Here is a 26,836-nt window from a genome sequence, read left to right on the forward strand (position 1 = left end):
TATGCATGTGGCTTTATATGTAGAATTATATCATAATACATATAATTTTATAATATGCTTTCTTACACTATTTTTTTCATTTTTCCAGAATAAAAATATTGAATGAATATTCAGATTTCAATGGTATATCTAAAGATAGTAGTCGTTCAGCACTTTATAAATGCCTTATCTATAATCTCTACATTAGACTATGATGTGTTCTAGGAAAACATACATTGCATGGGACTTTCTGAAAAGTCAGGAAAGCAGAGAAGTTCGTGAGCAAAACCGTCTTGAAAGTGAAGTCACTATGGCTCCATATTATTTTTGTTAAAAATGCTATGCAAAACATATTCAGTTACAGCCAAGGATATTTTCAAGTGAAGGGAGTAGGATAAGGTGTGACTAAATATATACAACTCAATCTCCTTAGGTGCTAGAAAAGAAATGGGGGAAAAAGAAACAGAAAACAGGAGAGAGAATGTTCAGTACTGAACTTAAACCCAACAAACTGAGATGAATGTGATTAATAATGTAACTTGGAGATAGATGATTCTAGTATAAATCAATTTGAGTTGTTCCAAGAACTAGAATGGACACTAGAGTGTCCACCTTTATTTTTCTTATTTAATATTCTACCCTTCCCAACAAAGTAAATATTCCCATATGATATAAATTTTCTTTCTTTTTTTTTGTTTTTGGAGATAAAGCCTTGCTTTGCTGAACAGGCTGGAGTCCTGTGGTGCAATCTCTGCTCATTACAACTTCTTCATCCCAGGTTCAAGTGATTCCTCTGCCTCAACTTCCTGAGTAGCTGGGACTACAGGTGCCCACCACCACACCCAGCTAATTCTTGTATTTTTAGCAGTGACGGGATTTTACCATGTTGGCCAGGCTGTTCTCAAACTCCTGACCTCAAGTGATATGCCTGCCTTGGCTTCCCAACATGCTGGGATTGCAGGTGTGAGCCACCACACCAGGCCTAAAGAAATAAGTATTATTTATCTAACTTTGTTACCATAGCATTATGTTAATTGCTTCAGTAATTACTAATATTTTACAAAACTGTAAAAGTATATATTTTTCCTTCCTAAATGTTGTATAAGTCTCAGCTTAAATCAGAGCGAAAGCAAAGATAACTGGTATAAACCAAACACTTGGCTTTTCTCATACATATATATAGTCCAAAAAGCACAAGATCTATGCCAAAAAAGATGTTGTTTTGAATTCTGCTGCACCATTACTAGCTGAGCGACACTGGGCTTGTTACTTCATCTCTCAGAGCTTTAATTTTCTCATCTCTAAAACAAGGCAAATGCTATCTCAATTTAAGGATGATTATAAGAACTAAAGATTACATTCTTATATCATAGTATTTGCTTAATAAAAGACAATTTACAATCACTACTGTTATATTGTAAAGTAAAATTACATTTTAAAATGCTGAACATGTATTTTGTGAATGTGTCCAGTGCAGATGTTTAAATTGGAAAAAACTAATTTAACATTCACTTTACCAAATTTAAGATATCATTTCAAAGAGTTTGATTATCCAAATAATTTTATTAATTTTTCATCAACCATCTGAATAGGAATCAAGTTAACTAAATGACCTGTGACTCATTAGGATAAATACTGTTAACAAGTAAGCAGGAAAATGTACAGCTCAAAGCATCATTTTCTGTCATTTGTCAATATACGTAACAAATACAGTTATTAATGTCTGCTCCATGCCAGGCTTTTCAGAATCTGGCTTTAATCAAACTACTGAACCTAATTTGCTACTAATCCCCATCATGACTCCTGCCTTTGGCTATGCATTGTTCAACTAGTACATACCACCTCTTTCCTTTGTCTGGAATGTGCCTCTATTTCTTAGCTCATGGAAACCTTGCAGCTTTCTCTATTCCAGTACAAATATTTTCTTTCCCTGATGCTTTGTTGACTATTTCTCTCCTAGAATAGGCATTGAGATGCAGGACCAGCAGTGGAACAGAAGTAGATTTTTGCTTAATATAATAAGATTTCTGCTTAGAAAGCGATCACATCAGGTTTCTACCATTAAGGTAGGGTTTACAACTTAATTCTTTGTATTCACTTGCATGTGTGTGTTTTTGCATATAAGTCTATGTTTGGGATCCTTTGCTTGTGGTGAGAAAATACCATGATAAATAAAATACTTTCCATTCCCTCATAATACTGTGATCCATAGAAAATGTTCTAGAAATACATGGTGAAAGGATGAGTGAAAGAGGGAAAGACTGCCAAGTTCTACTCAGTGAACTCTTTCAATTACAGTGACTTGAGAGAAGAATGAGGAACATAAAACAAGAAAAGTAATCTTTTTGGTGTAATGAGGATTCTGTAGTCCTGGAAGAAAGATAATTTATCAGCATTAAAGTCACGCACAATGTCAATCAGTTTCATGGAGAGACCATGTGAGGTAGACAGATGACAAAAGATTAATCAAGCAACTGCTATAGGGCAAGATTAGTGTGCTGATTTCATGCAAGGTTGACAGATAGATAAAAAGGTAAAGCAATATATTCTGTGAGCCACTAGGGTATTGTTCCTGTTGCTGGAAAGTGACGGTAGCAAAATATATGAAAATTGGAAAGTATCAGCTTAATTGGAGAAAAATAGGCACTGAAAAAACGAGGCTTTGCCAAGAAATCATTAAGCTAGTAAATATACAAATAAATTTATTAAATTGTTAGTAGTTATTTGAGAAATGTACTAGCTTTTTAGGACAGAATATTATAAACAATGTCATATATTTACATTAATATTTGTGAAATTCAATGTTTCCTAGGAATACAGATAACTAACCCTAATAGACCTAGATTTTCAGTAATCACCAGTAGCTGAAAAACAAAAATATAGTATCAAAAATTTAATTGTTTTTGGAGAACCTAAGTTTAGGTTTAATATCACAGATAAATGTAGTTAACTTTATTGTAGGAACTAGGTTTCTTAATGTTGGAGAAGTGCGGTATTGATAAGCAAGAAGGCAGATTAGAATAAACGCTGTAGTACTGACTATGCGTTGTGGACATCAGTAACAACTCATTTTTCACTTAATATATGTATAGGTGGATAGAGAAACAATTATAGGTATGTACACCAACAGGGGTTATATATGTATAACCAAGCACTATCCTATGTGAGAGTCTGGAAGCAATGAAAACTCAGCAACAGTTATCAAGCCCATTGCCAGATCTTGGTTTTTAAATAGTATTCTGCGATGAAAAGAATCAGGACTCCTTACTGAAAAGGTTCTTACTAAGGCTAAGGCAAGGAATATAAAAGATAACATATAAAGAGCTTCCTGTAGTGACAATAAGCATGGAGATGTTCAGAAAACAAAAGGATGGACACATACCAATAGCACCCCATGTCCAAAGCTGGACCAATTTGAACAGTGTAATAAATAACGAATAACATAACAAAAGACTATAACCCAAAGTGCAAAATAAACCTAAATTGCCAGCAATCATAGACTGCATAAAGAAAATATGATACATATACACCGTGGAATACTATGCAGCCAAAAAAAAGAACAAGATCATGTCCTTAGCAGGAACATGGATGGAGTTGGAGGCCATGATCCTTAGCAAACTAATACAGGAAAGGTAAAGCAAACACTGCATGTTCTTACCTATAAGTAAGAATTAAGTGATGAGAGCACATAGACACAGAGAAAGGAACATCTCACACTGGAGCCTTTCAGAGGGTAGAGGATGTGAGAAAAGAGACAATCAGGAAAAAATAACTAATGGGTAGTAGACTTAATACCTGGGTGAGAAAATGATCTGTACAACAAACCCCCGTGACTCAGGTTTATCTGTGTAACAAACCTCCACGTGTATCCCTGTACTTCAAGTAATCATTAGAAAATAAGATAATAATATAAATACATAAATATACATGAGCCCATATTGATTTAAATTAATGACTAAATTTTTTTTAAGTGGGAGAGAAGAGACAATGCTTCAATACAAAAATATCAAATAATTTATGTAGATACTCTCCCCTCCTGGAGAGCAGAAAATACTTAATGACTCACTTCCAAGGAAAAGACTATGGGGGAAAAAAAGGCAGTTAATTTAGAGTGGATAAAACTTGCAAAAACACTTTAACCACATGATGAAGGTTAATGTTACCAGTGATGTCAGGGGATATCACAGATGTGATGAGAAGAGCATTTCACCTGTATGGCACTCTTTCTAAAAATCCATAACCCCAGTCTAATCCTGAGAAAAGTATCAGGCAAATCCCAATTGAGAGACATTCTACAAATGCCTGTCCAGTACTCTTTAAGCTGTTGATGTCATATGAAAAACAAAGAAGATGAAACTGTCAAAAAACAAAACAAGAAGCTATGACAACTAAATATAATGAGGTGTCCTGAACTAGATCCTGGCACAGAAAAATACTCTAATGTAAAACTCTAAATAAAGTCTGGCATTTAATTAATAGTGACATACCAGTGTCAGTTTCTTATTTTTGACAAATATACCAGAGTAATCTAAGATGGCAACATTAAGGAAAACTGAAATTGGGTGAAGGGTACAGGGGAACTCTGTAGTTAACTAGAAACATTTATGTAAATACAAATTATTCAAAATGAAATGTTTATTTTAAAAAATATGGGTTAGTTTCCCAGCATCAGATTTCTAATCTAAAGTGCAAATCTGGTCATTTTGCCTCCTTACTTATAACCATTCATTGTTCCTCTGTCTCTATGAGATGAAGACAATACTTCTGAGTGAGACGGTGCAGAGCCATCCCTTGCTTTGCTTTTCAGCTGCATTTCCAGTACTTCCCCTCATATACCCTGAAATCTAGTTTTACCAAACTTTTAGCAGTGTCTAGAAAGACATAACTTTCCTCCACCTGATAATCCATACAAACACATACTCAGTTCATTTTTTTTTTCACTCTATGAGTTCTTCCTGAATTCCCTGAAAGTCAGTTAAACACTCTGTTTTGCTCACATGGCACTCTGCACTTCCCTCTACAGGAGCCTTTATCACATTTTGGGGGGCAACTCATTATTAACAAGAGTTGCCAGTTATGTACCAGAACTGTGTTGAAAGTTTACATATATCCTATCAGAAAAGAAACATTAAGTAAATGTATCCAACGTAATACAGCTAAGAAATTAAGAACCTGTAATCTGAGACCAGTTATTAATTATTATTCTGAAAGTCTGGGGTCTTTCACGTAGAACATAGCACCTTTCTGAATGCTATGGATTCTTGCAGTTTACTTTTCAGCTCCCAGACCCCTCATTACACCTTAAACTCATTAAGTCAGCAGGTTTTAAAAAAGACAGCCTAGTCTCTGAAATCAGATAACTTGAGTTCCATCCTTAGTTCTGGTTTCATCACTTACCAAGAATGTTCCCTTGAGAAAGAATCTAAATCTTTAGCTGGGTTTCCTAACAAATGCAAGGATACCTAAAGTTTATTAAAAATTACACAACACCTGGTACATTAGTGAGCATTCATAAACATTAAGAGTCTTCCAAGAATATCAGGGATTTTGTTTTGTTCACCTTTATATTTCAAACACTAGAAAAATAAACACATAAGGTAGGTGTTTAAAATATTACTATTTGACATAAACATCTATACACATGCATATGGGTACACAATATATATACGATATATTTCTATGTGTCATACAGAGAAAATATATTTGATACATATATTTATAAATATATATTTATATCATACAGATAAACAGAGATTAGGTTTAGAAAGTAAAATAGGGGTTTTAACTACTTGGGAAAATAGGAATTAAAAACAACTGAATTACTGTTTTGGAAAAATATAGTTGTATCAACAGTGGTTATGTTAGTCCAGGTGTTATCATGACAGTTAAGTGGAAAAAACTTGTCCTGCATCTATATCAATGATGCTATTATGTCATATGAAAACTCAAAGCTTTCCATTTGAGAAGAATAAATGTTAAGAATTACCTCTGCATCAGGAAGAGCTCCCCTAGCAAGTGGTAAGTTTAACAGTTTGGTGGACTTTGAAATTTTAATTTAACTTGAATTTATGTGTCATATTCTATTATCCTTTTAGAAGAGAAATCAGAATGCTATTATTTACAACCTTGTTTTTTAACATTAAAATTTAAAAAAGGGAAAATGCTTCAAATCCCACTTGACTTGCAAGACTAAAACTTCACAAACTGAAATGACAAATGTATTATTTGTAAAATACGGTTACAATTAGTTTTTTTTTTTTTTTTTTTAAATAACAATCTGTGGTGAAATGTATCCGGAAAACAGACACATTTTTTAAAAGATTCAATTTTAAAAGTAAAATTGAAAACTTAGGAAACAGAAGAGCACTAGGTTTTAACAGGAATTTTAAAATGTCATCTACAAACTACAAATACAGGTAATTAGTGACACCAAATAAAAAAATATTGAATGAGATAAGGCAATGCATATTTCAAAAAGCCATTGGCAGGAGAGTCCCTTGCAAGAATTCCGCTTAAGCATTCTATTCTCAATTATTACATCAGGCAAACATAGGCATTTGCTCTATCTTTTTAAAAAATTTAATGGTAGACATCAGGTTCCCTAACGTTTAAGGAGAACCTCTCCTTCTAATGACTCTCACACAGTTTACTGGAATCAGGAGATCGTATTTACCAACCAGACCAGGAAATCTCAAACCAGACAGAGGAAATCAGAAACCAGTCACAGCCACCGCAGTGACTGCTTCTGAGTGTGGCACAAGCTCAGTACCGGGCAGCCAGATGAAGGGACAATCTGAAAGGTGACTCTGGAGAGGAAGTGAGATTGTAACCCTAAAACTTTCTAGGATAATTCATTTTCACTTCTACCCAGTCAAAACTATTGACATCATCAATGAAATGCTTAAGTCTACCTGGAGGTGGCGCGGAGCGGAGTGAGCATTCCAGAGTCCCGGACGAGAGGAGACGTGCACGAAAAACACTCTTTTCCTGTCAGACACCTGTGCCCACCGCCCCAAGCCCTGCCTTTCTGGCCCTTCCTCAGCCTTTGTGCCGTGTCCCTCCTGCTCCTGCAGTGGGCCACGGCACCGAGGGACAGAGTCCTCCGGAACGCGCGACTGGGGGAAAGCCACCGGCTCTTGAATCACTTTTCCTACTTTGCACTTCACACAGTTCTTACTCCTACCCTGCCTCACGCCTTGCAAACAGAATATTAGAGGCCTCCTTCAATTTTCATTTCTCAGCCTCTCCCTCATCCTGTTCAATACCCTAAACTTTGTGACTTAAAATAACCTTTTACCCCCTCCTCCCCTTCCCAGGACCCTATAACTTCTCTGGCTCTCCTCCCCATGCTTACCTCCTCCAAACTCTCTCCTCCTGGTCCCGGCCTCTTCCGCCCGCCCGGAGCGGCCCTTTGCCCGACCTTTCTCCTCACACCACTCGCTGAGTCCTTTCACCTCATGCGTCCCCCCGTCAGGCTCTCCAGATTCCCGGGCCGTTTGCTGGTGAGGAGTCTTTGCTGCAGCGAGGACCGGAGTTCCCCGCGCGCAGCCCAGTGGCGGAAGAGGGCTGGGCTGAGAGGAAAGCCGGGACTGTAGGAGCGGGAGGCAGCCCGTCCTCCTCGCGAACCTGCAGGGATGCGGCAGGGGCCGGGGAGCATGGGGAGGTACTAACCCCCCGGAGCCCCCGACTGGGGCTTGCAGACCTGGCCAGTGGGCCAATTTTCTGCCTAGCGCAGCCGACAAGCAGAGGTGCCAGGAAAACCAGGAGAGGGGCGCTGGAGGTGCCCATCCCCAGAGTCGGTCCCTCTGCGAACCGAGGAAGAGAGGTGGGAGTCAGCGAGTGGTGAGAAGGGAAAACCTTTCTTCTGACTGGCCCCGGAGCGTCGGGGAGCCTGGGGCGCTCCGGTAAGCGCCCAGCGGAACGGTGAGCGAGAGGGTGTGGAGGGAGTGCGCGTTGGGGCGGAGACGCCGGGAGGGAAGCGGTGCTCCGGGCTGGTGTGGGCTGAGGGGAGATGTCGGCGGGTGCGAGCCGGGGAGCGCGTGCGGCGGCCGCGGCGCCAGTGTTTGTGTGTATGTGAGAAAGCAAGGGGCGAGCGCGAGTGCGAGTGAGGCAAAGACAGAGCGCATGTCTCATCCCTGCGAGCAGCCACTAGACGCTCCACCACCATCTTTTGCATGTGCAACATTTGCAGCCGGACAGAAAACCTCTCCCAGGGCTATGGAGACTGCGGGAAAAATCTGGCGGCTCGCGATGGATTGCTAAGGGGAAATAGTCATAATCTTAAACCACCCCAAACCTCTTTCCTTTTTTTTTTCTTTCTTTTTTATTATTATTATTTTTTTGGTTGATTTTTGATTTTAGCGCCGTCGTCTTCAATGTTTCTCTGAACAGCCTTGAGGAAGAGTGCGAGAGAAAGAGAGAGAGCGCGCGCCAGGGAGAGGAGAAAAGAAGATGAGGATTATTTGCAGACAGATTGTCTTGTTATTTTCTGGATTTTGGGGACTCGCCATGGGAGCCTTTCCGAGCAGCGTGCAAATAGGTAAGGTGTGCTCCGATGGGGTCTGCTTGTGGCTGGTTGTAGCAGATATCCGAAAGTGAGTTAAATGAGTTGCTGATAAGCAATTCAGGGAAACCTTCAGCAGTTCCCTGCCCCTCTCTTACCCTCTTCTTCCTTTCTCTCTTTTCCAGAAAGACTTCTCTTTAGTGTAGATGCCTTTGGAATACACCCAGGGCAGCCCACCTATCCGTTCTCAGCCCATAACCCTATTTCCACCTTTGGCTATGGCCGCTTAAGTAGGTTTGAAATAAGTTGGGGGAAAACCTTTGGGGAATTTGGTTGCATTTTATATGATATTTATTTTCATTCCTTTCTCTAAAGTGTAAAGTGATGTCAAGTTTGTTTAAAAAAGAAAAAAAAAAAAAATCCACTTCTTCCCATGCTGGACGCCGCAGCTTTCTTGCTATTACAGAAAGACACTGTTTGAGGAAAAAGACATGACCACCCGCACTCCCTGCCTTTTCTTGCTACCGGTTAGCAGATTCCAAAGTTAGATCCCTTTCCAGGAAGCTTCTCTCCTTTTATGTTGCTTTCTTCTTGAAGCTTTAGCCCTTATTTCTCTACCTCGACTGTATTTCCAGGGATATCCTCCCTCCTTGGCTTTTCTTGCTATTCTCCTCTACTGTCTTTTAATGGGACGCAGCTATTGAATTTCTTCCAGCTAAGCCCAGCCTCAACACTGCATCATTTCTCGTGGTCTGTGCACAAAACGGAGTTAATTAGGCTGAGTCCATGAGCTGCAGGAAAACAAAGTTCATTTCTCCTTTCTGATTTCCCTCTTCCCTGTGTGGCACTATGTCCCTTTATTACTGTATTTTAATGTAAATCTCTTTTCCGTTCATCTGCATTCATCTTAGAGAGAGATTCCCTGAGCTGGCTGATGTAGCAGTGTGCTGGGAATCCGGGGGGAGGGCAAGGGAGTGAAAGGAACAGACACTAAATGGTCTCAGAGGTCATTGTGATCATAGCACATTGAGACAAGAAAAAGCTGAGCTGCTCCAAAGACTAAATACTAAGCATGCGTCTTAGGGACAAAGGGCAGTTTCCCTAGATGTGGCAGGTATAGCTCTTTAATTGTATATGCTTGTAAATGGCAGTATATTTGACTGTGCTTGAGGTGTGTATAATGTTTACAAGAGGAAACACTGAATGTGCTTTTCCTGCTGTTTTAATAGGTGGTCTCTTCATCCGAAACACAGATCAGGAATACACTGCTTTTCGATTAGCAATTTTTCTTCATAACACCAGCCCCAATGCGTCGGAAGCTCCTTTTAATTTGGTACCTCATGTGGACAACATCGAGACAGCCAACAGTTTTGCTGTAACAAACGCCTGTAAGTAAAACACAAGTTATGAAAGATTAGAAGAGAGTTAAAACCAAGCAATGCAGTCCTCTTCCTCTTTGTTATTATTTCATTTTTTTTTTTTTTAGAAAGAATTTCAATATTCCCACAGTTGCCTGGTTTCAGGACAAATCAGAATTAATAACAAGACTTCAACTCAGGGATATTTAGCTGATTTCTTTTCTTTTCCTTAATTTGTTTTTCTTTTCTTTCTTCTCCTCCCTTTCTTTGCTTCTTCCTGCCTTTCTCTCTCTCTTTTTCCATTACTTGTCTAGATCATTCAAGTTAAATTCTCCTTTAGCATTTCAGTGTTATTCCTATTAGTTGAATGTCAGTTTAGTGAAAATTGTACTCAAGGTTGTTTTTATTTTGTTCCTTTGGTTTTTCTTATTTGCGTTTCACTTCAGTAAGCATAGGTCTTGCTTTTAAAGAAGACACATGCTCTTTTACACTGATGAAGGCCATGGAAGGCTTGCTAATAGTGAGAAAAAGAGGGGAGTGGTGGTGTGGAGGATATATATTTGAGTCGGTTGGTTGACACTGCAGATGATCTGGTGATGTCACTTGAGGCTGCCCTGCCCTTATATTCTGGATTGTAAATGTCTCTTACTATCTTATAATGCATATGTCTTGTGGATATAACTCCATGAATCCTTACCTCGATGCCAAATCATGTTAGGCTCTGATCCACCTGAATTCACCAACCTACCCAGCATTATTTATTATCCCACACAATGAAACTAAACGGGTGACCTCACCTAATGCCATAAGAAAGCGGTTGTACAGTTCCTTTTACACTCATGAGGATACCGTATAACTTAATGTAAAAAAGCAAATACAATCAACTGTGCATATTGGTTTAAAATGCATTGAAACATGATCACTCAATAGCAGTCTTATTGCCTTTTCCTTCTTGAAGGAAGTGCATGTTTCAAATACCTCCTCACATTTATATGCCAATTTACCAGTTCTAAATTTATAAATTAAAATAATGACTATATTTAAGAAGTAAGAATAGTTTCTACATAAAAGTTTGCATGTTTCACAGTTAATAAAATGTTCAAGCTGAATTGTAAAGCCTTTTTATCATATAGAGCTGGATGCATTTTTATTTAAAATTCTTTCACTGCAAGAAAGTGTACTGAACAAAGAAACAAGTGAAATTGAAAACTAAGAATTGTTAAATGTCTGGAGGACATCTGTTTCATCAACTTAAATATTTAAATTTGTATGTGTTGGTTGTTAATTCATCTAACAGATAACATGAGAAATTTTTCTTAATTTTTGGTGTCTCTTGAACTCTTAATTCTTCTGAGAACTTAGTTTCATGAGGAGGTTGAAGCATGTGTCACTTTTGCAAAGTGTATAATTATATATTTTTCAGGAAGGCTATAGTTTCTATGAGTTTACTACTTAATTTTAAAAAATCTCTTGACATATTTGGTGATAAAATCAATATTGCATTAAACCAAAAGGGAGTTATTTTTAATCACAAGTGCACATAAATTAGAACAAGGTTAGTGGACAGTCCGTTTCATAAAATTTCTAAGTTATTAGTTATATGTTCAGAGTGGTATAAGGGATGTCATCATTGCAATTAGTTCTAAAGAATGCATTCTTTTCAATACGTAAATAGTATTTGTTTATTTAAATATTTTTCTCGTATTTCGCCTAAGATTCTGTCAGTAGAAATCTTACTAGCTTTAAAAATAATCTATGATCCAAATACATGTGAAAGTATTTATCAACAGTAATTACTTTTAAGTATTAAGAAAATTTTGAAAGATTTTCTTACAAGTAGCAGATACATGTTTTATTTTGTTTCATTTTTACAAATTAAGACCTTAAATGTTCTAAAGTTTGTATTGCAACTTCCAACAATGTAAACAGAAAGGCTAGTCCTCTTTTACTCCTTTTTGTTTGTTAACCTCATTTGCGATAATGAAATAAAATGTTACTGGTAAAGTATTTGTAAACATGATAACTTATTAGGAAGTTGCATACAGAATTAAAAAATAGAACAAGTATGAAATATACAGTATGCCATTCTTCAACATATAAGAACTGAGAAAACTGACACAAGTAAACTTTAAGTCTGTTTATTTTGAATCCAAGTATAACACAGTATTAGTGATCTAATTTTTTAATAATCACATACAATTAATTTTGTATATGTTTAAATTTAAAAAAAACAAATTGTAAATAAGGAGAAAACATTTTCTATCAGAAAAAAGGAAAATTACTTTGACAAATGAGTATGCTGAACATCCTTAAGGCAAATCTAAGCAGAATTTGAGAAAAATCAATAGTCAGAGAGTGTGGGTCAGGTGATTGGTGTTTGTTGAATGGACTGACCGAGAGCATACAGAGTCGTGATTTTCCAATCTAATTAAAGATAAAATGTAAGCAGTAAATATAAGACAACCTCATCTATCAAGCTCTATGACTTTGAATACAAAAAGGTAAAAATAGGTCTTAAAACTTAATATTCTAGAGAATTAACATGAAACTTATTCCTCACCATAATATGGACTGGATTTTTAAATTTGTCATGTTAGATTAAATATAAAGACACAATATGTGGCTGGTTAAGTTTATTTTAATCATGATTTTTCTACAGTGACTCCTTGTAGAACTGCAGAATCTATTCTGTCTGTGAATAAGGGTGATTAAACAAGGTATGTTTAATTATATTGTAGAATGTATACTCGAAAAAAAAAAAAGACAAAGAATAAAATGTCTTGATTATCTAGGGAACAGATTATTTAATGCTGATTCACCTGCCTCAAAACTAAGTTAGTGCTCTAAGAATACTTCGATAACATAAACTATTCTGTGTATAGAGTTTACATACTCACAAGTTGAAACCTGATAAACATGGTTTTTGGTATAAATCCCATGTTCCTGAGAAGGGAATAACTTTGGCTTATAGTTTATTCAAACTATTCTATTGTTGGAAAGTCACACTTTGATGAATATTAAACTAAAATTATATGAAATACAGATAATATAAAATTATGACCCATTACAATAACAAAAAATGAGTATAATAGCCTTTGTAGTCAAATTTCAAAATCTAATTAAAAGTACACTCTTATTTCGATCTATCCAAAATATGAAGTATGACAGAATGGAAATTTTAAAAATACATTTAATATAGGCAAGTTTATTTAATTAAAATGTCACACTGTTGTATCATAGGTAGATTAAAAAAAACATCTTGACAAACAAAAATGCTAGTTAAATTGGATATGTTCATCACAAAACATTTGAGACAACCCAAAAGCCAGCTGTTTTCTTACATTTTTCCAGTAGTTAATGGATAGAGATATTTTGGTTTGGAGGATATGTTCAATATAATGAAAAGTAATAACCAAAATACTAAATTAGTCCATCTCTAAATTTTCTAAAAGATAAATATATTTTAGTCATTGTGATTATGAGTTTAATTCAGCTACATTAGAAACCCTGTAAAAGAATCAGCCTTTAAAAGGCAGTCCCTGTGCAATATAATCCACAAATATTCAGATTCTGAAATGACTCATTTAAATTTCAGATAGCAATAGGAAGTACTAATAGAATGGATCAAGTACTCATGTATTATCACCTTGGTGAAATGATAATAGAATATTATAGACTGTTTTGACTTTTTAAACTTTGTTAGAAAGGACCAATTGATTAATATTTTTCTGTAAAAAAAAAAAAGGCTGTAAAAATCACAAATAGAATAGATATTATGCCCTAGTAATGATTTTTAAAAAGTTGTTATTCTTTAAGTTAAATATGAATTCTGTGTGGTGGATTTATTTGTGGACTCAAGTATTTAAAATGAGCAGTAATTGTAAAAGTAGCTTGGTATGTAAAATAGAGTTGTTTAGTTTATTTAAATACATTGAAAATGTGACACTAAACTTAGTGGGCTCTGCAGGATTTTCCACTTATCAAGTAGGTACTTAATAAAAATTCACTAAATTTAAGTGTACTAAATAATATAATATTCTGTGTTTAGTTCAACAATGTTTAAATATTTTTGTACGTTTTATCTTACAGGATCATGAAACCCTAAAAAGGCATTCTAAGAGTTTACATTGGGTTAATATAATAATCTTAAACATGCTAAAGATAAAATTCTGATGATTTCAACTGCAAAGTTGTTAGCGAAGAAATGCTAGAATTAAATACTATTAGACTTTTGTCTGTATTTAGGAAAATGAGTGATGTGACTCAACTGTGATTCTCATTAGCTTTTCTTATTTTGAATTGATGGCAAGCTTCTATGTTGATTTTAAAAGTAATTCTTTAGTTATATATTTTTTCTCTCTTAATTTTTCATCATGAGATTGACAAAGATGTGAGTCATAGTCTTATAGTTTTTCTCTTTAAGTGATTGGATGATGCATAATCTGTATATATTTGATGTATTTTAGAGTTGTCATAGGATTAAGCTTTCATAAAGCTGTCAAAAAAACTCTATTTTTCCAATCTGGATTCTTCCAAGTGTTATTTTTTTCTCAAGGAGGAAAAACTTTAGTTCCTGGCATTGGGAAATATAAAATCTTATTTACAGAGTTATGCTATTGTTCCAGATTTTTTAAATGAAGGATAAATAGCAATACACCTTGCACTTTATGACAACACATTTTTCTAAACTTCTTAGGGGGGTGTGTGTATGGATATATGTATAGTTTTATTTGACCTCAAGCTAATCTTACAGTGAGACAGTCTAAGAAGAAAATATGTTCTACTTAAGATAGCTTTGTCACAAAGGAGTCACTTTACTTTCCAAAGACTATCTCTAGTAATAGACTACAAAGCCAGAGTTTGAACCAATTCATATACCTACTATCCTAGTACTTTTACCAGAAGGCCATACAGGTGTAAAAAATATAACATCTATATTGAGCCTTTCTGAATTAAGAAAGAAAAACAAATGCCATTTATCTTTTCTCTAATTTAATTGCAACATTTTAAAGAAAATGGGGCAAGACAATTCTGGGCAACTTATTCATAAATCACATGACAGTGAATGATACAGCAAAGGCTGAAATCATATTATGTAATGAAGCCATCCATTCATTCATTAGATGAGATAATGAATGTATCCATTTACTTATTAAACATATTTATCAAGAGCAACTCTATTTAAGATATTAGCTAGCAGCTGGCAACACAAAAGCTTATAAGAGTAGTTGCTGACCTCAAGGAGCTGATAGCCCAGAGGGAAAGAGAGACAAGTCAGTGATTACAGTAAAGATTACAATATAGTATGGTAAAGTACTATGACAGAGAAACATTGCTAGAAAGGAGATTGACATGGACACAGAAGGATAATTACACCAAATTTGGCATGGTCTCCTAAGGATGATATTGCCTGATCAGAGTGTTAAGATCTAGTTGAGTCACTTGAAAAAGAACAAGGAGGGAGAACATGGCTGGCCAAAGGAGCAGTGCATGAGGAGACACCAAGGTGTGGGAATCCAAGTGTCTTTGAGCCATCGAACATGGATTCATCTGGCAGTAGTATTAAATGTGAGGAGCAGAGGTGTGCTAAGAGTTGAGGCTTTTTAGAGCTCAGAGGATATGTAGCTATGGACACTCTTCTGAATACAAAGAGAGACCCATAAATGATTAAAACACAATAATGACATGAGCAGACTTACATTTTATAAAGAACAGGCTAGGTTGTAAGAGAGAGAATGAATTGGAAGAGGACAAAATGGGACAAAAAAGACCAGTTGACTGAGTCTTAAAGTAATACAATTTAGAATTATGAGTTAAAAGTGGAAGCGTGGAGGAGAGAGAAAAGCACATAGATCCAATGTAGAATTTTTCATGGAACTTTGTGATTGGTTGGATGTCTGTGTGAGAGGATGCAGGGGAAGTGTGGTAAAAATAAACGATGTTTTTTTCCAGTCTTCTGGCTTGGGCAAATATTTAGATAGTGAGTAAAGAAGCGACACACAGAAGGAGCAGATGTGAGTGGGGAGGATGAGTTTACAATGGACTTACTGATTTTTGAGGTGTTAAAAAGACATCCAAAGGGGGATGTGCAGTAGGGATTTGGACATGTGTGTCTGGAGCTTTTGGGTTCAGTCCTGAGCTGAAGACAGATGATCAGTGAGCCTTGGAGACTTGGAAGTGAATGAGATCACCCAGAGAGATCAGAAGCAGTGCCAAGACTTGAAAATCAAACCCTAGGAAGAACCAATGTTTGAGGGAGAAGGGAGGGGAAACAGGTGAAACAAAGAAGACTAAAGACAAAGGATCACAGATTTGAGAGGAAAATGAGGAAGAGTAATTTAATAGAAACCAAAAGATAAAGAAAATGACAAGTAAACAGTGCTCAGTCTTGTCAACAACTGCAGAGTTTAAATAAAGAATTGCAAGGACAATTGTAATATCTTCAACATAGGTCTTTCCTTTTTTTTTTTTTTTTTTTTTTTTCAGAATGTTCTTTTGTATTTGGCCAGGAGAAAAAAAAAAAAGCAGCTGTAACCCCATAGAGCTTCTAATACTACATATTTTGGGGGATATATTGGCCTAAAATGTTCTTTCACTTAGAGTTATGGAGAGATAATCTCCTCTGGAGTTTTGAGCCAGATGAGTTTGAATTTGCAACCTGATGGTGGGCAAGTTACTTAACACTTTCTGAGTCTCAGTTTCTTCATCTGTTAACATGGAAAAATAACATATATCACACATACATTTTATGAATATTAGAAAACAATTTGGAAAATATTCCAACATATAGTTAGTAATCAGTTGTTATATCTGTATTTCACTTCTTGTGTCATGTGAACCTTTTATGTCTGAGCCAATTTTAACATTTCAAGTAATTTATATTTTTAAAAGGCAATTTATTTTACATATTTTTTGATATTTCATAGAAAGTTTTTTAACATCTCTGTGAATTGTTCATTTTAATTCATGTACACAAGTGTAAGGCCATATTTGTCAAAATTATTTTTAAGTCCTAAGAGAGGGCAAATTTATCTAAGATCTATGGAGTATTCAGAGAGAGGATTGTTTCATTGATAGATTAAAGGAGGTCAATGAATTCTCCTAATTTTATGCAAAATTGTGTGTGCTTGTGCACAGTGTGTGTGTGTTTACAGAGACACAATCAAACTTTTGAACAGCTTCTCAATGAGTTCCAGTCACAAAAAAGGCCCAGTACTTCAGCCCTAAAGGAGCCACACATAAATTAGATGAACAAACAGCTCTTCATTCCCTATCTTCATCATTTTAGGAGCAGAATAGATTTTAGCCTTGAAGCCAACCAGTATTTTTTTTTAATGAAATCCATCTCTACTACCTTCTTCCTTAACATAGAAAATAATCAGTGTATCTTAGCTGGAAAACCCCTTGGCTTGGTCCTCTGCCTCTCATATCATCATCTTATAATTTTTGTGCATTCTCTTACTATTCAAAGTGCAGCATATTCTACATCAGCTCTTTCTATTTTTATCACCATTTAGTTTTTCCCTTACCGTCACCACTCCTGGAACACTGTGTTCTTGAAGGTCATCGGTGACTTACAAATTAGTAAATCCAATTGTTATTTCTTATTCCTCATCATCTCAGAATAGTTTGAAGGATTTGACATTGCTGACAACTCCTTGTTCTTTGAAACTCATTCCTCCTCTTACAGTAAGAATAACTACTATTATGGAGTACTGTTTACCAGATTTTGGGTAATCTCAATTTTTGTAAAATTCAGCAGTAGGCATTATTATTATCATTTTATAGGAGAAGAAACTGAAGATTTGCATAACTAAGAAAATTTGTCTAAGACCAAAAAGTATCCAGGACATTTGAATTTAAAGTCACTTCTCTTAGTCAATACAGGATTTGTCTGCCATTCATACCAAGGCATCTTGATCTGTACAGTATTGACAAAATATCCGTTATTCTGTGTGACTGTCACTGGTTAACTCTTACTTCTGATATCAACAATTTTTTGTTGACAACTTTTATTTACCCCTTCTACTATGGACATATTGATTTTTCTATGTGATTTGTAACGCAGCTCAAAAATTTCAGAATCCTAAATGGTAACACCTCCATTACTTTATATTGCCAAATTAATGTCATAAACACAACCAAGTGTAAAAATGACTAAATGACTCTTTTAACTGTTATGTAAACAGTGTTGGATGCTTCATTAGTTGACCAGCCTACATATTTTTATAGCAAAATTATTTGATTTCAGGACAACTGCAGATATTCAAAACTATTTTCCAGAATGCTTTACTTAAATATTTACTGAGCTATCCAGTATTTTCTTTCCATTTTTTGGACAAAAAAGTCGTATTTTTGGATTTCAAATAAGCATGGAAATGACTGTCCTAAAGAACATCACCCTACCTCAAAATTGCTCATTTCTAGATCATCATCAGGTGCCTCCAACTTAAGAAAAGTGTTGATATTGTCAATAAAACATTTAATGTTGTTACAAATAAAAGATTTAAAAATTAAGATGTATTCCTTCTTTCAACAAGCCATTCTATTTTTTCAGAAATAGCCAAAATTATACTATCAGCTGTAATCACTGTTTGCTTATTTCTGTTGCTGATGTTTATTCCAGAATGAGCAGACTTTAACTATATTATGCCCTGTGATTTTTCCTGTTATATTTTTAGCTTAAAACTCATGCATACTTGTAAAAATTTCAAGTACTTCAGCAATGTTAAAAAGTTTGAATATTCCTTAACCCCAACACTTGGAACCAATCAGACTAAACAGTTTGCTACAGATCTTTCCAGACTTCTTTTTTTTTTTTCCTGTTTAGGCTTAGAGAAACAGACAATAAACATAAACTTCTAATACATATCTAGAAATAAAAGTATTTAATATATACTTAGTTTATAAGAATTGTTTCATTTTCTTGTACTACTGCATAACATGCCTTTGTATGAAGTTTCTATGATTAATATACTCAATCTCGGTGGGATCAACATTTAGAATGTTTCCATGTTTTTGATATTACAAACTAAATAGCAGTAAAACTTCCTGTACCTAAGTGACTATTCCTGTAGGATCAATTTTTGGAGGTGAAATTGCTATATCAAATAATTTAGATTTATGCTTTTAATAAATATTATTATACCTTCTCAAAACTTATTTAAATGTACAGCAACCAGTATGTGAGAATAATGTTTTTTTATGACTTGCCAACAGTAACAATTACTGTTTTTTAAAATCTTTACTTGTCCTGATGGGTGAGGATGATTTCTCATTGCTGTTTTAATTTACACATTTTTTATTAGTTGGGAGGCTGAGACAATTTTCTCATATTTAAAAGATCTGTGTACTTCTTCCTCTGTTCTTTTCCTTTGCAAACGTTTTCTTTTTTGGTGTGAGAGTGTTTTATATACTATAGAAATTAACCCTTTGTCATATATGTTGTAAATTATTTTTCTACTTTTATTTGGCTTCCAAATTCACTTATGATGTCTCTTGCCACAAGAACACTTAAAATTTTTATTTACCCAAAGTTTTGACTCATTTTCTTTGTGGCTTCAGGGTTTTGTGTTAACCTAAAAAAGGCATTCCTAGCCTTACAACTATAAAAATATTATTCTACATTTCTTCTAGCATCTTCATAATTTTTAATTTTATATTTGTAACACTAATTTTCTGAAATTTATTTTCTTACATTAGAAACTGATCTTTGTGGGGGTTTTTTGCATTATTTATTTGCATAAGATGTTCTTTTAAAAGTGGTTTGAACTGCTACATTTGTGCAAAATTGATATTCTTTTTTGACTGAATTTGAGCTCGGACAGAAATTTCACTCTTCAATTCTGAAGTTCTCCTATTTTTTGTTCTTCACTTACATACCTTTTTCTGATAGTCTTGCTCCTTCTATTATTTTCCTTTTTTTTCTTTCTTCTGACTGACACTCACCACCTGACCAAATCCCCTTGCCTCTACCTCCAAAGTACATGACATCTTCACTTTCTCCATCTCTATTTCACCATCCATGCCCAAGTCAATTATTCTACTTCAATTTTTATACCTATATAAATTTATGAAGTACAAATTCAATTTTGTTTTATGTATAAATTGTATAGCGATGAAATCAGGGGATTTAGAGTATACATCACCTGAATAACGTACATTGTACTCATTAAGTAATTTATCATTATCCACCCTCCTCTAACCCCCTCATTATTCAGACTCTACAATGTCTATATGCCCATACTCAATTGTCCATGAGTAAACATTGTTTAGCTTCCACTTACAATATTTGCAATATTTGACTTTCTGGGTTTGACTTGTTTGACTTAAAATAATGGCCTCCAGTTCCATCTATGTTGCTGAAAACAACACAATTTCATTCTTTTTTATGGCCAAGTAGTCTTCCTTTGCATATATATACCACATTTCCTTTATCCGGTTCTCCACTAATGGACACTTAGATTGATTCAATGATGTTGCTATTGTGAATAGCTCTGTGATAAACTTATGAGTGCAGATATCTTTATAATGATTTATTTTCCTGTGTGCAGATATCCAGAAGTGGGATTGCTGGATCAAAGGGTAGTTCTATTTTTAATTCTCAAACTAAAAGTTTTGCTAGTTTACATGCCTAATTGGTACTACTTCAGTAATTTCATAATTAATCTCCCGCTTCTGATCTTGACCGTTCTCCATCTGCTTGATGTATTTGAGCCAGAGGTACCCTTCTGAGTTTATAAATCAGAAACTGTTTCCTTTGTGCCTAGAACCCTCCAATGACTTTTCATTCTCTTAGAATAAAATTCCAACTCTTTACCACCATCCTGCATGAACTGACTCTTGCCCACTGCTTTGTCTTGTTGATCATCCTGGGTTCCACTCTGGTCTTCTTTCATCTATGCCTTTGTACTTGCCATTTCCTTTTATTGGAATCCTCCGATACAGTTTTTTGCCTAACTAGAGTTGTCTGAATCTTTAAGAGGAGAGCAGAGGAGGGCAGCGGAGGGGAGGGGAGACTCAGATTAAATGTCACCATCTCAGAAAACCTTCCTGGCTAATATTTATAGCCTAATTTATCCCACACCAAAATGCCAATCATTCTATTTCACATCGCCAACCTAATAATCATCTTTGTTTTTTATCACAATCTGTAACTATTATTTCCATATATTTGTTTACATATTTATCATCTATACTCCTCACTAGAATAAAAACTTTCAAGGTTATGTATGACTTTTTAAACACTCTGTCCTCATAACTTTTCACAATGTCTGGTACAAAATAGGAATCAGTAAATATCTTTTACTAAATGAATTAGAAGTCTGTGGTGAGTTTCTTTCCATTCATCTTTGGGGCATCCTTCAAATAGCTAACACTCTTCCTGTGTTATACTAGAGAAAAATCAAGTGAATGATGTTAAGACAATGGGATAGTAGAGTCCCCCCAAAATAGTACATATTTTGTTTATCTTAAGCATTTCTCCTCATTTGTTTCCATTAAATTCAGTTTAACATATGAGCTGAGTATAAGGAAAATATATTCAGCAGGAAGAAGTTAGGACTGTTAATGCAAAGGGACATACATTGTGGCTGCTCAGATTGCACTTTAATAAATTTAAATCTGGTAGAAGATAATTTATAAGTGCATATAACATTTGGTGTCTGCTGATAAAAGAACTTGAAAATGCTGATACAAACCACTTTCAAAGTATGAGAAAGCCAATTTGAGAAGCCCAGGTGAACTAGTAAGCACTCTCAGGAGAATCCCATCTGTTCAGACATTGGCTGCTCCCTCAGCACTTCTTGGAACAGGAAGCTTTGGGAAGAAGAGAGTTAGAGTCAAATGTATAATGTTATTCCTTTCAGTTCTTGATCATCTTCATTGCACCTTCTATAGTAAATCTCACAAGTGATTTGTTGGTTTCCGTAACACTTTATGCCATCCTTATTTGAAATTAGATCATCCTTAGTTAATTACTTAATTTTCATGTATGTATATAGTCTTACCTAGGCAACTTTGAAAAGGAGTTCATTTCTTTTTTGTTCCAAAAATTTAACATCAATCCAAAGAGATTCCTTTTTTCCTCCCCCAAAATATGCATGTCTCCTCCTTTCTTAATGGGAAGTTTGTTAAGTCAAAATATTACTTTCTTTGCTCTGACAACTAGGAAGCTCATTTCCAAATTTACTAATCAGTAATGACCTTACTCTTCATTTCAAACATTTTTAGTTGTTTTTACATTCTCTATTTTTCTATAATCATATAATATATATATGTATATAACATATAGAATATATATACCTTTAAAAGACTATGTACATTATTTCTGGAAAGTAGCACAGAGATACTGTGATTATAAATTTTAAAATGGCTGTGTCATATCTCATTCAACTCAGATGTTGGTCAGATTTTGCTTAAATAATCAAATTTCCTTTTTGGTAGTCTCTGTATCTTGTGTATACCTTGGAAGATGGAGAGAGAGAGAGAGAGAGAGGGAGAAAGAGAGAGAGAGAGAGAGAGACAGACAGACAGACAGACAAGACATATAGACAGACAGATAACATGTCAACACTGTTAGATTGTGAGTTCTGTGACAATGAGGATGATACCATATTAAAAACTCTGCCATGAAGTCCTGTTACATTGTCTGGAATATTAATGTTCTATACTCATATGTTTGCAGACTGTTTGTGGGAGGAAGTAGGGAAGAAAGAGAGGCAAACCATTTCTTGACTGGATAGTTATAATAACAAATTCTTACCCAGAATTGAATAACACAGAAACAAATCTAGTTAATTTTCTATAGGAATCACACTCATCACATTTTTAAAAAACAGATATCACACATCTCTTTAGTACTTTACCAAGCTAAATAACATTTCTTTACATAACGTACATAACATAATTCCTAAAATCTTTAACATCCAAATTCTGGCATTCTGGATGTCCCCAGGATTATTTTAATTTTGTTAAAATATAATAACGTAAATTAACTCCCACAATTCACTCCTGTCATGATCAGTACAGAATTAAACTACACATTCCTGACACTCATGATTATGGCTTGACCTGATCTGTCAGATGAGAATATTGCTTCCAATTATTTAGGAAATATAAACATAAAGTGTAGCCCAAGATTATTTGGGTCAATTAGTCAGTTACATCACTATGTTGGTTCCTGTTTAGTCTGTAGTCACACTCTGCTCTTTTTTTCCATATGAATTGCTACAGATTAACCTCTTGATAGAGCATTTTTAAAAATTCACAGTGAGAGTTTTTTTAATGTTCACTCTTAAATTTTAATTTGTTTGAAACATCTAGACCATCCTCAATCTTAATTCAGTTAGTTATAAAGTATTTTAAATCCTGTGGGACTCTTTATGATTATCCATATTGCTGATTAAAATGCAGAACAAGGTGTGATACAGGATAGATGTAGGATGATACCAGGACATGAATCAATACATTTTAGGTATGTGTGGGCAGTTGCATGTAGATTATCCTAAAAATAATTAATTTCATCAAATTTTTCCGTATTACCCACAACAGTTGCTATTTCACTACACCTGTAATTTTTTAAAACTAAAAACAAAAACATAAGGGCCATGAAATCTTGGGGAAATATCTCAATGCAACTAGGTTGGATAAAGGAAAGCACACATATACACACACATACACTCTTCACTCAGATTGAAAAGAAAGGACAAAAGATATAACAGATAATTCACATTGGAATAAATAATAAGCCCAATAAACAAACTATGAAGTATGTTTACTCTTGATAGAGAAAAACAAATTGTAATAAACAATTTTACATAATAAATTAGCTGATTTTGGTGGTAATGATGAAGAGACTGTTAAATCATTCAAGATGGCTGGGACATTTAAAATGGATACAACAACTTTGAAAATCAATTTGTAACAATTTATCCAAAGCCATTAAAATTGTGAATCATTTGACCCCATGAATATAGGAAAATCTCTAGACATGAAAATTTCATTAAAGCATTACCTAGCAATATTTAGTTGGGGAATGGCTGAATTAGTTAAGATCCAGCCAAGCTGCTTAAAGAAGTCTGTCAGTCATGAGAGTTCTCCATCTAACTTGTGCCAACAGTTCTAAATTCAGGAATTTTTTATATAGACTCTTTATATGCTTTTGTTTTCATCTTTATTTTTATTATTTTGTTTTATTTTCTTACAGAAGGTCCAGTGTCAGGGTAGGAAAAAATATTCTAGTCGGATGCAAAAGAAAGATGTCCTCAAAATGTAATACTGATTTATTGAGCTTATTGAGTTAGCTGAATGATTTTTAAAAGCACCAGTTATTTAGAGGAGCAGAAATATTCCACACATCCTGGCTGATGTCCAGGAAAAAATAGGTGCATTGTTTGTCTTGTGCAGATATTTGGAAATCCTAGTAAATGAATGATACAGGAAAACACTGCTGTTCATTTTACCCCAGTGTTTTCTATTTCCTTTTTTTTCACCTCTCATAAGGTGTAGGGGGGAAATTCAGAAATTATGTGACAATCTGCTTGGTCCTTGAAAGATGCATGAGATTCTACTGTACTCTAAAGAGGAAGATAAATATTTCAGGCAGACAAAACAGCATTACAGGAAAAAAGTGTAAGGAGTATGAATGACATTGGAGAACAATAAGATGTCTGAAGAACAGAGTAAGAGTAGGGAGGCTGGGCTGGGCGCGGTGGCTCAAGCCTGTAATCCCAGCACTTGGGGAGGCCGAGGCAAGTGGATCATGAGGTTGAGAGATCAAGACCATCCTGATCAACATGGTGAAACCCCGTCTCTACTAAAGATACAAAAAATTAGCTGGGCATGGTGGCACGTGCCTGTAATCCCAGCTACTCAGGAGGCTGAGGCAGGAGAATTGCTTGAACCCAGAAGGCGGAGGTTGCGGTGAGCCGAGATCTCGCCATTACACTCTAGCCTGAGTAACAAGAGCGAAACTCCGTTTCAAAAAAAAAAAAAAAAGAGTAGGGAGGCTGGCAGATGGGAATGGAGGGGTTGGAGATGGACCGCAGAGGCAGGGAGGGGCATTGTAAACTGCCCTGGCTGCTAGGATAAGGTTGTTATGCCATATTCTGCTACAGAAGACAGAAAGAATTATTTTAAGCACTGTATAATATAATTTTATTGTGTTTTCAAAAGTCTTCTAACAGCATGGTTCATCATTCATGTATATAGCAAAATGTGGTTCCTTTCTCATACCAAATACACTAAGAAGCCGTTTCCTAGACAAGGAATGCTATTTTGTTACTTCAGTTGCTGTTTGTAAAGCCCATTATTGTATGTAATTCTACTCATTGTTTTTCAGCAAGAACTATTAGTTGTAGCAACAAATACTTAGCTTATCATCGCAACCATGTATCTTCAAACCGAAAACCAAGTCAGTTAAAATAAGCAGGTTGGAAAAGAGCTGGCATTTGGTGGGAGGAAAGTAAACAAAAACTAAGCACCTTTTATAATATGCATAAAGGCAATAAAATCTCCCTACAGATTTATATAGATGCTGATAAAACACTATATAGTCTATTACTGATTAAATCTCAAGTATCCCCTACATTTTTAAAGTTATTCTTATTAGAAATTAATTAATTTAGTTGGCACAAATAAGAATCTGTACTACAACTGTGACTTGTCACTCAATCACATATTACAGAGTAATAAAAACTTGTTAAAAAATGAGTTGAACAATTGTGAGATTAAAATAGTAATTAGTGCAATTACCATCATATATGTGTGTGTGTGTATCTATGTGCCTACACACACACACACACACACACACACACACACAGCCTTCCAAAAAGAAAAATACAGTGTGATAATAACATAAATAATTTGCAAGATATGGTCATTCCTTCCCTTCAAAATAATGAATTACGAAGTTTTATGTACCTTTGCCCACCACTATTTGCAAATTTGTTTCATAAAAATAAAAATAAAGCAAACACATATATAGGGAGTTCTGAATAACTTTACAAATCACTATATTGTGTTATACATCATGTATCAGACCTTTCATGAACATATAAAATATATACATGCTGATATGGTTTGCCTGTGTCCCCACCCAAATCTCTTCTTGTTTTTCCCATAATCCACATGTGTCATGGGAGGGACCTGGTGGGAGGTAGTTGAATCATGAGGGCAATATAGTGAGTGAGTTGTATGAGATCTGACGGTTTTTTAAGGGGATTGACCTCTTTGCTCAGCACTTCTCCTTCCTGCCATCATGTGAAGAAGGACATGTTTGCTTCCCCTTCCACCATGATTGTAAGTTTCCTGTTATCTCCCCAGCCATGTGAAATGAAGAGTATGTTAAACCTCTTTTCTTTGTAAATTACCCAGTCTCAGGCAGTTCTTTATAGCAGCGTGAGAACAAAATAATACACATGCCTTTAGGTTTTATTCTTGATTTCCCAAAATTTGCTAATAATTATACTTTAATGAAAACAAAGTGATTATGAAAATAAGCCTCATTTTATAGAACTGATAAAAATCGCAGATTAGAAAACAAGTTTCAATATTTTTATTGAGAGGACATTGTTGCTAAAATAATATATTTTCAAAACAGCAATGTCTTAACCTCTTTATATTTAGAAAACCCCATCATCTCAGCTCAAAATCTCCTTAATCTGATAAGCAACTTAGGCAAAGTCTCAGGATACAAAATCAATGTGCAAAAATTATATTGTACTGTATTTAAAGGATCAATCTGGGCAAGATAGCAAAAACTCTTCTCCACAAAAAAAAAAAAAAAAAAAAAAAAAAAATTAGTCTGCCTGACTGCCACTGTCTACAGTCCCAGCTACTCAGGAGGCTGAGGCAGCAGGATCCCTTGAGCCCAGGGGCTGAAGGCTGCAGTGAGCTATGATCGCACTCCAGGCAGGGTGACAAAGCAAGAGACTGTCTCTTAAAAAAAAAAATTAGAAATAAATAAGTAAATAAGTAAAGAGGGACATTTCCATTT

General features: G+C 35.1%; 2 protein-coding genes across 12 annotated transcripts in view; one reads left to right on the forward strand and one right to left on the reverse strand.

The window, feature by feature from the left end:
* Positions 1 to 8,112, reverse strand: part of LOC141584941 (uncharacterized) — a 410,771-nt gene extending 402,659 nt beyond the window's left edge. The window contains exon 1 of the mRNA XM_074401915.1: positions 7,334 to 8,112. Coding sequence (XP_074258016.1) covers positions 7,450 to 8,112 — 663 coding nt within the window. The 3' untranslated portion in view covers positions 7,334 to 7,449. The remainder of the gene's footprint in view (positions 1 to 7,333) is intronic.
* The window catches only part of GRIA4 (glutamate ionotropic receptor AMPA type subunit 4), a 359,494-nt gene continuing 340,468 nt past the window's right edge, over positions 7,811 to 26,836 (forward strand). For 8 of the 11 annotated variants that reach the window (XM_039471113.2, XM_074400500.1, XM_074400503.1 and 5 more), the window contains exons 1-3: positions 7,811 to 7,902; positions 8,341 to 8,518; positions 9,712 to 9,870. In XM_039471113.2, the coding sequence (XP_039327047.1) occupies positions 8,431 to 8,518; positions 9,712 to 9,870 (247 nt within the window). In that variant the 5' untranslated portion in view covers positions 7,811 to 7,902; positions 8,341 to 8,430. The remainder of the gene's footprint in view (positions 7,903 to 8,340; positions 8,519 to 9,711; positions 9,871 to 26,836) is intronic. The other 3 variants (XM_010334607.3, XM_010334606.3, XM_074400501.1) reach the window with 2 other exon arrangements.

Source organism: Saimiri boliviensis, chromosome 6 (genome assembly GCF_048565385.1).
Source record: "Saimiri boliviensis isolate mSaiBol1 chromosome 6, mSaiBol1.pri, whole genome shotgun sequence".
In the NCBI taxonomy this organism is placed as follows: Eukaryota; Metazoa; Chordata; class Mammalia; order Primates; family Cebidae; genus Saimiri; species Saimiri boliviensis.